Raw genomic sequence first — 15,661 nt, 5'->3', positions numbered from 1 at the left:
TAAATTATTTTTCAGCTGGATGTCTTTATATTTGCAGATCCTGACAAAAAAGCTTTGAATAAAAAAAAAAAAAGATATTTATGTAAGAAGAGCCTCAAAAGCCTGGGTTATTATATTAAATATTAAATATGTGCGATAGTGAAAGCACAGCAAAGTGTAATGAAGCACAGTGACAGCATGGTGAAGCATTGTAAAGCACAGAGAGGTCTGGTAAAGCATAGGGAAGCATTGTAAAGCACAGAGAGGTCTGGTAAAGCATAGGGAAGCATTGTAAAGCACAGAGAGGTCTGGTAAAGCATAGGGAAGCATTGTAAAGCACAGAGAGGCATGGTAAAGCATAGGGAAGCATTGTAAAGCACTGAGAGGTCTGGTAAAGCATAGGGAAGCATTGTAAAGCACAGAGAGGTGTGGTAAAGCATAGGGAAGCATTGTAAAGCACAGAGAGGTCTGGTAAAGCATAGGGAAGCATTGTAAAGCACAGAGAGGTCTGGTAAAGCATAGGGAAGCATTGTAAAGCACAGAGAGGTGTGGTAAAGCATAGGGAAGCATTGTAAAGCACAGAGAGGTGTGGTAAAGCATAGGGAAGCATTGTAAAGCACAGAGAGGTCTGGTAAAGCATAGGGAAGCATTGTAAAGCACAGAGAGGTGTGGTAAAGCATAGGGAAGCATTGTAAAGCACAGAGAGGTCTTGTAAAGCATCCCATAATCGTAAAAAAAAAATCATAATAAATACCAGAGCAATCACAACGCAGAGTACAGTTCTGTATCTCACACTGCCTTGAACCGCCTCGAGGAAAGAGGGACCACAGATCATGCTGTTAGTGTTAATAAGAGTTAAGAGAATGGATTTGAATGCACTGGTTGGTTCACACACAGACACAGTCATTTAGCAGATGCTTTTATCCAAAGCGACTTACAGAGACTAGAGGGGTGAACTCTGCATCATCAACACCTGCTGCTGCTGCTGCTGCAGAGTCACTTCCAATAGGAGCTCGTTTGTTTTACATCTCATCCGAAGGACGGATGACAAGCAGGTTCAGTGACTTGCTCAGGGTCACACACACACTGAGTCAGTGGCTGGGATCGAACCTGGAACCTCCTGATAACAAACAAGCCCCTTTCTTGAACCGCTGGGCCACCGAGCCTTCTCAAGTGTTGCCGTTCCATCATTATCAGAGGGGGTGTGGAAACTCAGCTGATGAAGAATGCTGTGGAACTGCCAGCAAATTTCACATAATAGAACCACGCGGTGTAATTATGGCGCCATTACATTGCTTACGCTGCCCCCTAGTGTAATGCACGAACATTACAGCTTGGTGGTTGCAGACATTTTTTAATATTATTTATTTATTTAATTTAAATCGGTGTGTAACTGCAGGTGGTTCCCCCGCGGCTGCAGTGCTTCCCTGTTCTTGCGTTTCCCTGATTTCTAAATCAATAACGCCCCCCCCCCCGTCTCTCTCCCTCGCTGGCTGGAAATGTATCCGCGCGCATTCCTGGGTATTCCCCGGCTCAGTGGACAGGTTCTCTAATCTGATTTCCTTTGAACCGGCTGAGCCACGTACCTGCAAAAGGAGCTCGCAGCGTTAACCCCATAGCAGCAGCTAGTATCAAAAACCTATCAGCACAGAAACCGGGACCCCGCAGCACACCCCCACAGGTGAAAAGTGGAGCTAGACTTAGGACCGAGGGACGCAGACCCTTTTTCCACACACAGAGAGCGGTGAGGGTGGGTGGAATGGGCTACCGAGTCGGGTCGTTGATGCTGAATTACTTTTATTATTATTATTTATTTATTTCTTAGCAGACGCCCTTATCCAGGGCGACTTACAATTGTTACAAGATATCACATTATACATTATTTCATATTATACAGATATCACATTATTTTACATACAATTACCCATTTATACAGTTGGGTTTTTACTGGAGCAATCTAGGTAAAGTACCTTGCTCAAGGGTACAACAGCAGTGTCCCCCACTGGGGATTGAACCCACAACCCTCCGGTCAAGAGTCCAGAGCCCTGACCACTACTCCACACTGCTGCCCTAATCACTTTGTAATCAATGATGTTAAAACCCCCGACTTGACAAAGCTCTGGGATCAATCGGCCACTAGGAACCGCACGTCTATGAGTCATGTGCAATAATCGCCCACCAGCAGGATAGTGAGCAGCGTTGAATCACGCGTGAATGCGTGGCTTATACACGTGGTCTGCGTTGGAATGAATAGGCGGGTAATTAAAATCCACGTGAACGAACAGCGGGCTGAATTCAAAACGAACGACTTCAGGACTCAGAGGGAGCGCGGAAGATATTCGGGTGGGATTGAGCCGGGAATGCATTAGGAATTTGCTGTCATTATTTTTAACCCTTTCAGTGCTAGCGTGACCGAAACTCTCTATAACTCCTCAAACAGGATGCTGGGACTGTTGCAAATATGTTGTACATTTCTGAAAACTTTTAGAATGATAAGCACAATGATTTAGAGTGCATGACAGCTGGTGTTTTTGTTTTTTGTTTTTCTAAGAAATGTGAATTAGGTGCTTGCCTGTTACCGGAAATCCTATGGCAGTGACCCAGAACGGGTGCTAGGCACGGGGCTGCTGTTGCTTCACACGCTTACGGGAATGCGCGTCGCCTCGGCAACGCGTGGAACCGGACGCGGCTGCGCTGTGGTTTGTGGCGAGACCTCCCCTAACAGACACCTGAATGAAAACTGAAACCGTGGCTGGCGGAGCCGGGGAAACTCCCTGGCCGGGTTTCCTGCCTCATGCAAATCTCGCACGGAAGCCGCGTTCATATTTTGTACTCGCACCCGGACCCCAAAACGGTTTTTCTGTGAATTTTATTTTTTTATTTTTTACAATTGCAGTCCCGTCGAGTACATCGGCAGGTGTAATCCCCCCCCCCCCCCCCCCCCCCCCCCCCCCCCCCCCTCCCCTTCTGATCGATATCTACCTTCGTGAAATAAAACCGCAAACTGACACGCAAGCATACACAGCTGGGTTTAACACGAAACCGCTTTTTTTCTTCAGGAACAGCGGCTTGAAAACTGGTTCCAGGAAACCACCGAGAGACCTAGTCTGAGGTTTGCTGTACCAACCCCCCCAAGTCTCCCTGCCTGGTGCGCCGTGGCCTGAAACCCAGCCTCCTGAAACCCGGTTCCGATCCGCAAGCGGCTCCGTGTCTCCCTCAGTTTAAGAACGAGCGCTGGGAATGCAAAAACATACAGCTTGGATTTGAACAGCCAAATCAATGCACCGGCGTCCCGTGGAGCTCAGGACTGAGTATTTAAATAACGCTTACTACGTGTTAAGCCCGTTAGTGGATTGCGGTGCTGTTTATTAAAGGGACTGTATGCTCCCAGTCCCTCCTTTGAGATCAGAGGACGCTGAGTCTTCAGGAGTTCCTAGATGGGTCTAAAATCAGGAGAGATGAGGGTCTGTTCGCTGTTCTGCTCCCTGTCTTTGGGACTCTGTCTTTAAATCGCATTTTAAAACGTATTGATTTGAGTTGCTTATTCTTCAGCTGGGTTGATTGGACAATGTGTGTGTGTGTGTGTGTGTTTTTTTTTTTTTTTTAGTTTTTATTATAACGCATCCTGAGATGTTCACGTGGTGCTGTAAAAGCAAATTATATTGTATTGTATTTTAACCTGACTAACAAATATAATTGTTTTGATCTATTGTATTAGGGCAGCAGTGTGGAGTAGTGGTTAGGGCTCTGGACTCTTGACCGGAGGGTCGTGGGTTCAATCCCAGGTGGGGGGGACACTGCTGCTGTACCCTTGAGCAAGGTACTTTACCTAGATTGCTCCAGTTAAAACCCAACTGTATAAATGGGTAATTGTATGTAAAAATAATGTGATATCTTGTAACAATTGTAAGTCGCCCCTGGATAAGGGCGTCAGGTAATAAATAAATAATAATAATTTGCTTATTTTTTGTAATCGGTGTTACAAAAATATAAATAAAATAAAGTTGCAAAATGCAACAAAATACTACTACGACTACGACTACGACTACGACTACTACTACTAATAATAATAATAATAATAATAGTTCTAATTTTACAGAATTAGAACTACAGTCGACCTGGGGACTACATCTCCCAGAAGGCAGCGGCGCGCTGGCGGTGGAGGAGGTGACGTCTCTTCCGGCACTGCGAGGGAGACGGAGCGGCCATGTTGGACTGTTGATTTTATAGAAAGCTAACAATAGGACGGGTCCCGGTACTGGAGCTAGGATTCAAAACTCAATCCGAGTCCATCCGCAGCGAAGCGGTGCCAGTCACGCACGACGGAGGGTAACACAACACGGTTCATTACCGGGGGGTTCTTTATAGCCGGGTATGGACGAGGGGAAGGCGCAGCGAGGGGAATGTTTTGAAAATAAATCCAAGTTTCGTCGAGTCTGTGTTTGTTGGTTTGTGTATTCTGCGTGGGAGGTGTTACCCGGTGTGGTTTAAATAATATAAAACGACACACAAAAACATCAAAACAAAGCAGGGGAATGTCAGCCTTTCTTTTGAATCTCTAGACGCGTCCTCTTCGTTCGTGTGTTTTTATTGCCGGCTTATAAAATGTAATAAATCTCTTTTCCAACGGTCAGTGGCGTTCTTACCTTTTTAAAATCGTCAAAACTCGTGTTTTTTTTCTCTTATGTTTACTAACAAGGAGTTGATGCAGAATATAATTCTGTATATTTATCAGAGGGGGTACGGGGGGGGGGTCACGGTATATTCTCTGTTTTAAAATGATTTGTGGTTTTATTTTATTTATCAGAAGAAGAAAAAAAAAACAGCCTTTCTAATTTTGTTTTTTGAATAACTGTTTCATTAAACTGGCCCGTGTTTTGATACTGTTTTTAAACAGCTGTGGTGGAGTCTGAAAACATTAACCGTGTCCCTACAGACTAACTACGCTATCATGTATTTAAAAAAATAAAATACCAACTCAGTTTATCCTAATTATATATATATATATATATATATATTTAAATAAACAAGCCTTTGTTCCTCTAGACACTATGAAATCAAACACTTGGATTTGTTTTTTCATTATATAGCGGCTGTTTATTGTTGCTAGTTTTGTTCCAGACGGATATTTTTAATAAATCTCGTCCGGGTGCAAGGCACGATATTTAAAGAGAGGTGCGTTTTTGTACCGTGATGTTGCGACGAAGCCTGGTCTAATAATACAGCCGGTGGTTGTTTTTAGTTTTTGGTTTCGTTTAGCGGTCGGATTGCAGGCTTGTCACTATATTATATCAACCAGATAATCAAAAGCCGAGCTGCGAATTTCACAAAGCCAAATATTTCAGTTGGGATCCGCCGATCACCCCGCTGTGACCGAATAAGCACAGAGGAAGCGAGTTCAGGGGAGTGTTTATCTGGCAACAACCCATGTTAAGCTTCAATGTATTTTTTATATATAAAACCTACCTGATTTTTAAATGACTGTCTAAGGGTACAATTTTAAAGCTCCTGTATTTGTTACAAATGGCTGCTGCTTTGTATTTGTGGCATTTTAGCTGATGAAGGGGCTCTGTCTGAAACATCCTAAATACTTTTTGTATTTGTTATGCGTTGTACACCTGTACTTATATTTAATAAGTTAATTTAATATTCCTGTGTGTGTGTGTCTCATATATATATATATATATATATAGAGAGAGAGAGAGAGAGAGAGAGAGAGAGAGAGAGAGAATGAATTTGTCCACAGTATAAACTGGAAGTCGGGAAACCCAGATCTCAATTTTAAATACTGTTTCTAAACAAAGTGCTTTACAAGAGAACACTTGATAATCATGGATGGAAATCAGACTCCCATTGCACAGCAGTGTGATCCATTCCAGGTTTTACTACCAGCTTGATCAGCCCCCAGTGTGTCTAGCTAACAAGCTCAGGTGTGTCTGATTATTAAACTCCGAGTGAAACCAGGAGCGGATCACGCTGCTGTGCAATAGGAGTCTGGTTTCCATCCCTGCACACGTAGAAGCGCTTGGTGCTAAGCAGGTAGGGAACCTGCGTTTATAAACCCTGGATCTTTCTGAAGCAGTGCGAGATCTCACCCCTGTTTCTCTTCTCTGTTGCAGGTATTCGAAGTATCAAAACCCAACACTTGTTTGCACTTGAGAAAAAACGAATCTACAACGAACTGAAAGAAGATAAATAAAAAATATATATGTGTCTACAAAAAAAAAAAAAACTAAGATATATATCTGGATCACTGTGAAGTAACTTGCTCTTTTTTATAGGAAAATAAACTGTTGAATTTTTACTATAAATGACAAGAGGAAGAAAAACCTTTTAAAGTTCAAAAAAGCAAAAACGAAAGACGAAGAGCAAACTTCATAAACTTCATCATCACCGAAGAGGCTCTGGTGGATGTACTGAGCTGCTGTTACTGAAGCAAGCCTTTACTCTTCTAAATATATTAATATATATATATGTTTATATATACATAAATATATATATTACTTCTCTTCATTTGCGAAGAGCGTTTCTTTACTGACTTATCAAAACTTCTGTGTGGACGGCCGTGTCTGTGTTTTTTTTATTACAAGCTGTCAAAGGAGGATTTCAAACCAGGGGGGAAAAAACCTCTTGTAATCGCACACGGGAATACGTTTTGAAGTTCTTAAAAGGAACAAACGATCCATAGGAAAAGAGACGTGCAATATGGCCACAGCCAGGACCGAGAACCCTGCCCCGATGCTGATGGGACTGAGCAAACAGAACGGGCAGCTGAGAGGACAGCAAAAGCCTGCCGCCCCTCAGTCAGGACCCCCTGGGATCGGGCACCCCGTCAAGCCCCCTCACCTGCTGCAGAGCGCTGCCCCTCAGAAGCCTGGAGCTCCTCCGAACAGTGGAGGGATCAGGTAAGAGCAGGGCTGTCCAATCCATCCTGGTCCTGGACGGTTATTCCACTCCAGCTTTTACAGGAGATAATGAGCGACTTTTAGCCTTCTATTTTAATTGCAGACTGACGCAGTTTTGTTTTTTAAGGAAAATTAGGATCCCTTGTCATCACAAACCCAAGCACTTGAGAGACACACACACTTTTATACATGCTGTACATTTTTATAATATGTAGTTTTAAATGAAATAATCCCACGTGTTTGGAGTTCAGCCTGAGAGATGGGAGGGCTCCCCTTTTTTGATTTCCGTTCATGCGTTCGGTCTCTTTCTGTCCTTGCAGGTTCGGGGATGACTGGAAGAAGAATCTACAGCTCCCGCCGAAGGACATGAGAATCAGGACTTCAGTAAGTGACACACACCCTACACAGCACTGCGATGCTGTGGACATTTCAATAGCGATAGACTTCATTGAGGGGAGCTCTGAACCCCAGGACTGGGTGCAGCAGCAGCAGCAGCAGGGCTAGTGTGAGTTTGTAACCCTGCTCAAACTCCTGGCTCCTGATCATTTCAATATTAATAATAATACTAGACTTCATTGAGGGGAGCTCTGAACCCCAGGACTGGGTGCAGCAGCAGCAGCAGCAGCAGCAGGGCTAGTGTGAGTTTGTAACCCTGCTCAAACTCCTGGCTCCTGATCATTTCAATATTAATAATAATACTAGACTTCATTGAGGGGAGCTCTGAATCCCAGGACTGGGTGCAGCAGCAGCAGGGCTAGTGTGAGTTTGTAACCCTGCTCAAACTCCTGGCTCCTGATCATTTCAATATTAATAATAGACTTCATTGAGGGGAGTTGTGAACATTTCAAGCCCTGTATAAAGTCTCTCTGTCTCTCTGTCTCTCTCTCTCTCTCTCTCTCTCTCTCTCTCTCCTCCCCCCCCCCCCCCCATGCACAGGATGTAACTTCCACAAAAGGCAACGAGTTTGAAGATTACTGTTTGAAACGGGAGCTGCTGATGGGAATCTTTGAGATGGGCTGGGAGAAGCCTTCGCCCATTCAGGTGAGGTCCAGGTTCAATTTCAGCTGCACAGTCTGATCCGTTCCTGGCTTCACTGTGAGCTTAATAATAACACCTGAGCTCGTTACCTAGACACTCTGGGGGCTGATCAAGCTGGTGGTAAAACCTGGACTGGGTGACACTGCTGTGCAATAGGAGTCTTCTTCCCATCCCTGCTCAATATCTAAATGTTTGGAATGTTTTAAACGTGATTTTACAGTGAAGTTTCAACGTTGTAAATGGAAACTCAATGTGTTTTGTTTTGGTCCCTGCTCAGGAGGAGAGTATGCCCATTGCACTGTCCGGACGGGACATTCTGGCCAGAGCCAAAAACGGGACGGGGAAGAGCGGCGCCTACCTCATCCCGCTTCTGGAACGGCTGGACCTCAAGAAGGATAATATCCAGGGTAGGGAGGGGGCTGGGAGCTGGGGCCGCGGCTGCACAGCCTGATTGGTTAAAAGAGAATGCATTAACGTTTCAGTGCATCATAAAAGCAACAGTGAGCTTCTCCATGCACACACACCCGTGAATGTTGTACACTTCTAGTCTCATCCACATCTCTCTCTCTCTGTCTCTCTCTCACTCGCTCTCGCTCTGTGTTTCAGAGTCTGTGTGTGTGTTAGTAACCCTCTCTCTCTCTCTCTCTCTCTCTCTCTCTCTCTCTCTCTCTCTCTCTCTCTCTCTCTCTCTCTCTCTCAGCGATCGTCATGGTTCCCACTCGTGAGCTCGCCCTGCAGGTCAGTCAGATCTGCATCCAGATCAGCAAACACATGGGAGAGGTGAAGGTGATGGCTACCACAGGAGGGACCAACCTGCGCGATGACATCATGAGGCTGGACGAGACCGGTGAGGGGGGGGGGGGCTGGGGAGGAGGGAGGGGGGGTGACGGACTAGGTATGAATATCTCATGGGCCAGTCCTTTGTCAAAATGTAATGTGTGTGTGTTCTCTGACGGATCTCTCTCTCTCTCTCTCTCTGCGCACAGTCCACGTGATAATCGCCACGCCCGGCAGAATCGTGGACCTGATTAAGAAAGGAGTGGCCAAAGTGGACCGGGTCCAGGTGATGGTGATGGATGAGGTGAGGTCCGCTTTGATCTGGCAGTGCTGTACGCTTTGCAGCATCCCCCTACAGGATTAACATCTCATCTTCATCAAGGAGGATGAAACCTGCTGGAATAATGTCACGCTAACATACTGAAATACACACCTCCGCTTTGGAGTGTCCCTTCCCCCCCACCTACTTAATGAAAAAGTGACATTTCAAACTCCTGTACTACAGTTATGGCTTCCGCTAGACCTCTTTTGCAATATCGTTTTGTAGTTTCTTTGATTGTAAAATAAGGTGTAAATTATGTTCATAGTGTGCAGTTTTTTAATCCAAATGTTTTCAGGTTCTCTGTGTTTTACAGGATTGAGGACTCTGTGTGGCACACAGTATTCTAATCCCCTCACAGTATTATTCTAATCCTCTCTCTCTCTCTCTTAGGCTGACAAGCTGCTGTCTCAGGACTTTGTGGTCCTAATCGAGGAGATCATCAGCTACCTCCCCAAAAACAGGCAGATCCTGCTCTACTCTGCCACCTTCCCCATCAGCGTACAGAAATTCATGGTGAGAAACGGCTGATTTTAATTGGGCAGATCCCATCTCTGGTTAAGCATCAATGTTTACATGAGCAAAAAAGTCGACGTAATTCTGAATTGAGTCTGTAAAGACTGTTGCAGCGTCCGATGTTGCCGGGCCGCGTCTCGCACAGACGTGAGCGCGGTGGCTTTTACTTATTTTGTGTCTTGTCTTTTATTTGCCTGTGTGTTTTCAGAGCAAGCACCTGCAGAAGCCCTATGAGATTAACCTGATGGACGAGCTCACCCTGAAAGGAATCACTCAGTTCTACGCTTACGTGACGGAGAGGCAGAAGGTGCACTGCCTGAACACGCTGTTCTCCAGGGTGAGGACCATTGTTACAAGTACCTGCTGTCTGAAAATACTAACTCTGTTATTTTCAGTTAAGAATTCGGGGTTTGAATTCTGCATTGTCCTTTTTGACCTACAAGGTAGCAAAGACCATTTGTAACAAGTCTGTTTTTTTTAATTTTTTGTCATCAGCTCCAAATTAACCAGTCGATCATCTTCTGCAACTCGACCCAGCGAGTGGAGCTTCTGGCCAAAAAGATCACCCAGCTGGGATACTCCTGCTTCTACATCCACGCCAAGATGATGCAGGTGCGTGCGCACACACGAACCATTCAGCCTGTCCAGTTCCAATCTGATTGATCTCTGAGCTTTGTCAAGTCGGGTCTTAAAGGATCCCAGTGATTCTGCCTCAGCAACGTGACTAGCTAACCCTTGGTAGTCCTTTCCGTCTCCTCAATGCTCTCTGTGTGTGAGGTTTTAAATGTTGGCCTTTTTTATTTCTTAAATCTCCACTGTCTTCAGCTCTGTGTTTGTTTGTGTGCAGGAGTACAGAAACCGTGTGTTCCACGACTTCAGAAACGGATTGTGTAGGAACCTGGTCTGCACAGGTGAGTGTCTAACCCTAACTGCTGGCTCCTGATCATTTCAATATTAATAATACACTTCATTGAGGGGAGTTCTGAACCCCAGGCCTGGGTGTAGGGCTGCCATGTCAGTGTGATGCTGTGTGTGTGTGCCTGTGTTGTGAACCCTAGGCTGTGCTGTTACCTCTGTGTGTGTGTGTGTGTGTTGTGAACCCCAGGCTGTGCTGTCACCTCTGTGTGATAACGGGCTCTTGTTCTCTGCAGATCTGTTCACAAGAGGCATCGATATCCAGGCAGTGAACGTGGTGATCAACTTCGACTTCCCAAAGAACGCAGAGACATACCTGCACCGCATCGGCCGGTCAGGTGAGTGGAGCCCCGTGTGTGTGTGTGCTGCATGAAACAGTGACGCTTTTTGGAGAAAATAGCCCCATTTTTGGAATCTGTTGCCCCTGTGCTGTTAGTTCCACCTTTCTTTTATTTTATTTATTTTTTTTTTAAATAAGAGATCAACAGAGGTGGAAATATATAACTCCTATTGCACAGCAGTGTGATCCAGTCCAGGTTTTACTACCAGCTTGATCAGCCCCAGTGTGTCTAGCTAACAAGCTCAGGAGTGTCTGATTATTAAACTTCTAGCGAAACCAGGCATGCATCAAACAGCTATGCAATACTGCTCTCTCTCTCTCTCTCTCTTTCTCAGGGCGTTTTGGTCACCTGGGTCTGGCTATCAACCTGATCACTTCGGAGGACCGCTTCAACCTGAAATCCATCGAGGACCAGCTGGTGACGGAGATCAAGCCCATCCCGAGCAGCATCGACAAGAGCCTGTACGTGGCGGAGTACCACTCGGAGCTGCACGGGCAGGAAGCCCACGACGTGGCGCTGGAGGAGCACCCCTAACGGTACGGAGAGAGCCACGCTGCCTCCACAGTACTCCTTACAGTAACCCCCACACTCTCTCCTCGGTTCAGAGACTACCACAGCTCCGGACAAAAGTTTTACACCAGCGCCTTACAGAATTGAAGTCATTTTGTGCTGGAGTAATGTTACGTTAACACTGTCGCTTTGTAGTTTTCACATACACTGCTTAAAGAAAAACTGACAAATTGGAAATCTAACATGAAATACTACTCTGCAGCTATATATTTTATTATTTACTTTTTTTGATATTTCTCTCCCTGAATTTAATTTATTTTTCTTCCAGGGCTGTTGGGCAGCAGGTGGCTTTTTCTTCTCTCGAGGGATGTATCTGGTACTGCACAAAGACTTCTCTAATTTGGAAAAAATTCCGTATTTCAATCCCATATTTTCAAGTAAGCCTGGATCAGCAATCCTTGCTGTTGTAGTTTTTTTGTTAAAAATCATTACACTCAAAGAAAAAAACACCCTCTAGCAGTTTTTTTTTTTGTGTGTGAAGGCAACACTGAACAAAGCTGTAAAAAGACAGCCTTCTGGACCCCCCCACCCCCCTCACGCCCTCCGATTCTCCCTCTGAAATCTTACCCCACCCCCCCCCCCCCCGATTCCTTCATCGCCAGGAGGGAGCGAATCAACTCTAAAGTGACTGACTGATTTTATCCCCAAATCCTTTTCAATCCTCTCACCAAACCTGCCAATCTGTCCCCAGTATCTGACCGGTCTTACTGCAGTATTAAGTGCCTTATCGCTCCCTCCTGTTCGGAAGGTAAATGCAGCACCCACTAAACACCTATTTTTTTGTCTTTTTTGTTAGTTTCTTTCTCAGTAGTTTTAAGATGGAGCCCCACTTTTTCTCGCTCTCCTTTTTCGCTTTATAATCCAGACTTCACTCCCCTCTCTGCATCTCCGAGTCGGAGTTGGATTCTTTGATTCTTGTTAAAGGACAGCTCGCAAGCTGACTGGAATTCAAAATAAATACGCGATTAGAATTCAAAGCTTGGGAACGCGTAGAACAAATGTGTTTTTTTTTTTTTTCAAAACCACGGCTTATAAGGACTGCAGTGAGGAGCCGGATTTATTAATTTTCCAAGAGATGAGTTGGGGACAGTTCTCCTAGAGGACTGGACTCTGGGTGTGGAATTTAAAAAATAAAATTAAAAAAAAAACGATCTGTGGATTGAACTGGAGACGCGTTCTTAAGAGACTTTTTGTTGGTGCGTAGAGCAATGTATTATTTTGGAAAATTTACAGCAGACCCAATGCTGAATTCTAATGCATATTTACAACACGCAGGATTTTTTTTTGCTAAGCTCAAGGGAAGGGGGGGGTGACAGAAGGAACTTCTACAAAAATAAAGAAATTAAAGGAGAGAACGGCCACCTACCCCCTGAGCTCCCCACCCCTCCCCAAAAAATAAAACAGGGATTGGAACGCAAGAAGTGGGATCCAGAATGCTTGTTTTAAGGAATCGTCCTGTTTGGAATTTCTTCAAAATCCTGCGTTCTGTTATTTCCGATGAAGATTCCCCACACGACTGCAGATGGCATGAAGAGTCTGGATTGCTGTTTGCTGAGTTCAGTAGAGAGCTTTCTCCTGTATAGAATTGAATTTCTTTCCTTTTTTTTCCCCAAAAGATGTATCTGGAACTGTAAGATCATTTTGGTTCTTTTTAATTGTTTTTTTTTTGGTACCAGTGTAACTATTGCCCCTCTGTATCAAAGCACAAATTGATTCATGTTGGGTGGAGTAGAATCACCTACAAAACTAGCGAGAAACTGAATCCTTTTAAATTCTTTCTTTCGAAGCCCAAAGGAAAGTCGGCTAGAAACCTTTGTTCAACTTGTACATAAAACTGTATAATACATGTACAAAAGCGATCAGGCGAATTGTAAATACTGTATCATAAATATGTGAAGTTCTCGAGTCTCTGGTAGGACGTTTCTGAGGAAATTTGACAGTCTGTGCTTTTTTTTTAGTTTTAGGGTTTATATTTTATTGTTTATTTAAAAAGCTGTGAAAGGTGAGCTCTGACCAGGGAAGAGGACCCGTGTTTGAGAACCCGCTCTCTAGCCTAGCAGTCTAAAAATAAGATCTGTCGTATTAGTTCCTACAGGCTGTGCCGTCTGCCTCTGTGTGTATATACTGTACATATGTATAGAACATACCAAGACCATGTGCGATCGTACGTGTTGGTGTGTTGACATGTCTTGCGTGTGACTGACCTCATTTGGGTTTGTCAGGAAGGCGCATCTAAAAATGTGGCTTTTTTTTTTTTTTTTTAAAGCAAGGTATTCAACCCTTAAGCTAATGCCTGTATGAATGAGACCTCTGTACGTCACAGAACCAAAGACACGTGGACAGTGTTAGCAACGTCTCTCCACCTTCCTGCTCCAGCGTCCTCGCTGTTAGCGACGTCTCTGTGCTGTCAAGTTACTGTGCTATTTAAAAAATTAAAAAATAAAAAAAGTTTAACCAGCACTAGTAATCTCACCACCAAACCTTGAAAAAAAAAAAAAAAAAATCTAGCTAGCCGACGTCATTAAAACTGAATGGCTAGAGATTACAAATCCTGCTGTTTTTTCAAATTACATCTCGGGTGGAAACCACAGTAGTTGAGTTCAGATTTAACTGCATCCCTTCATAGCTTGTGCCCAGCGAAAGATGTGTGAATTGAACTGACCTGACTGACCGCAGCGTGCGGTGGCAGTCTGACCATTTCCGTCACGCTCTGTTAAAACAGTAACCCGCTTCTGAAAAGACTCCCCCGCTGTGATGTCAGTCCCAGCTTTCCAGGCAGGTCCCGCTCGCTCGCTCAGTGTAGAGACGGGCGGCTGCGTCAGATTCCAGAGTCGAACCTCGTTCTAGTTCCAGAGACTCCCGTATTGAGAACTTGTGTCTGTTGTTTTTTTGTTTAAGGTTTTAAGGCTGAAGGTGCATTGACATTCCTAACGTGTGTGTTAGGAGGAGGGGGGGGGGGGGGGGAGGGATAGGGGGGAGGGATGGATGGGGGATAGGGAGGAGGGATAGGGAGGGAGGAGGGGTAGGGAGGGATAGGGGTAGGGAGGGATAGGGCGGAGGGATAGGGAGGGGGGGAGGGAGGAGGGGTAGGGATAGGGAGGAGGGATAGATAGGGGGGAGGGAGGAGGGGTAGGGATAGGGAGGAGGGGAGGGAGGGATAGGGAGGGGGGGAGGGATAGGGAGGGATGGATAGGGGATAGGGAGGGATGGATGGATGGGGATAGGGAGGAGGGGGGGAGGGATGGATGGGGGGGGAGGGAGGAGGGGAGGGATGGATGGGGGATGGGGGATAGGGAGGAGGAGGGGGGGGAGGGATGGATGGGGGATAGGGAGGGGGGAGGTTTAAAATGTGCTCGTCTGCTCCTGCTGGTTTGCAGCTTTTTAAGTTCCTCGGGATAGACTTTGAAAAAGCACCTTGCTGAGTTGAGCTGTCTTTGTGTTTTAGCTTTTGGTTCACATAGAGATGCATTTCCATGAGCAGTCTGGCTGTCGTCAACGCGTTACCCTCTCATAGAGGGGAAGCGAGACGAATTCTTTAACATTGGGATCGCAAAACAGTATTTGCTTTTTAACCAAGTTTAAGACAGTGTTACGAGCTATTAAATAACATGCTGACTATGAAGTGTGTGTAAGTCATACATACACACAAAAAACGTGTAGTCTGGCTGTAGAAATTCCTAGATGGCAGTTATGAGGTTGTGATGGCTCAGAATATATATATATTTTTTTTTGCTTTTCCTAGTCCCCTCTGAACTTGTTAGTTGCCGTGTATATTGATCCAGAAGCCCTGGAGCAGAGCTGTAAATGTGAAATGTAAATTTTTGTGATTGTTAGACCCAGCTTTAAGAGGCGGGCGGGCGGGCGGGGAGGGAGGGAGAGAGAGAGAGAACGAGAGAGAGTAGAGAGGCCATGTTAACGAGTTTGCAATGACTCCCTAGGTCGTTAACTTGTGCACAAACTTATTATTTTTTTGCATCACATTTAAAGATTCAGCCGTTGCTTTGCTGGTTCAAACCAATCTCAATGATTGCGTTTCTTTCACTCTGTCGATCTGTCTTTCTCTGCGCAAAGATTGACCGATATCGCACTGCGTGATCATCGCCACCTCTGACCTCTCTCTCTCTCTCTCTCTCTCTCTCTCTCTCTCTCACATATATACTGTTATTCGGCTGTCTTAAATGTTGGGTAGTATAGTGCTGATGAGGGGAGAGCCACTGACAGGGCTGGAGACGAGACTCCCGTTCCATAGCAGCGTGATCCATCCCTGGTTTAATTTAATTTAATCAGACACACCTGAGCTT

General features: G+C 45.1%; 1 protein-coding gene across 2 annotated transcripts; it reads left to right on the top strand.

Annotated features, from left to right (window-relative positions):
- The first annotated feature begins 4,150 nt into the window (after nucleotides 1–4,150).
- LOC117968830 (probable ATP-dependent RNA helicase ddx6) lies at nucleotides 4,151–14,282 on the top strand. Of its 2 annotated transcripts, none has more exons than XM_059011266.1 (14): nucleotides 4,151–4,308; nucleotides 6,099–6,884; nucleotides 7,205–7,268; nucleotides 7,821–7,925; nucleotides 8,200–8,329; nucleotides 8,623–8,769; nucleotides 8,909–9,003; nucleotides 9,412–9,534; nucleotides 9,743–9,871; nucleotides 10,030–10,146; nucleotides 10,382–10,445; nucleotides 10,686–10,787; nucleotides 11,125–11,326; nucleotides 11,629–14,282. In XM_059011266.1, exons 2-13 carry the CDS (start codon nucleotides 6,685–6,687, stop codon nucleotides 11,322–11,324), a joined length of 1,476 nt encoding a protein of 491 aa, XP_058867249.1. In that variant the 5' UTR covers nucleotides 4,151–4,308; nucleotides 6,099–6,684; the 3' UTR covers nucleotides 11,325–11,326; nucleotides 11,629–14,282. The 2 variants fall into 2 exon arrangements, with proteins under 2 accessions (XP_058867249.1, XP_058867250.1); XM_059011267.1 differs by having other exon boundaries at nucleotides 4,151–4,351.
- The last annotated feature ends 1,379 nt before the right edge of the window (nucleotides 14,283–15,661 follow it).

This window comes from Acipenser ruthenus, chromosome 41 (assembly GCF_902713425.1).
Source record: "Acipenser ruthenus chromosome 41, fAciRut3.2 maternal haplotype, whole genome shotgun sequence".
In the NCBI taxonomy this organism is placed as follows: Eukaryota; Metazoa; Chordata; class Actinopteri; order Acipenseriformes; family Acipenseridae; genus Acipenser; species Acipenser ruthenus.
This window is presented reverse-complemented; position numbering and strand designations above follow the sequence as displayed.

Bases quoted from the DNA above. Each gene is read 5' to 3' on its own strand.
- LOC117968830 (XM_059011266.1), top strand. From the start codon at position 6,685: ATGGCCACAGCCAGGACCGAGAACCCTGCCCCGATGCTGATGGGACTG. The intron at 8,770-8,908 runs GTGAGGGGGGGG...CTCTGCGCACAG, and splicing joins CATGAGGCTGGACGAGACCG to TCCACGTGATAATCGCCACG. The intron at 9,872-10,029 runs GTGAGGACCATT...TTTTGTCATCAG, and splicing joins TGAACACGCTGTTCTCCAGG to CTCCAAATTAACCAGTCGAT.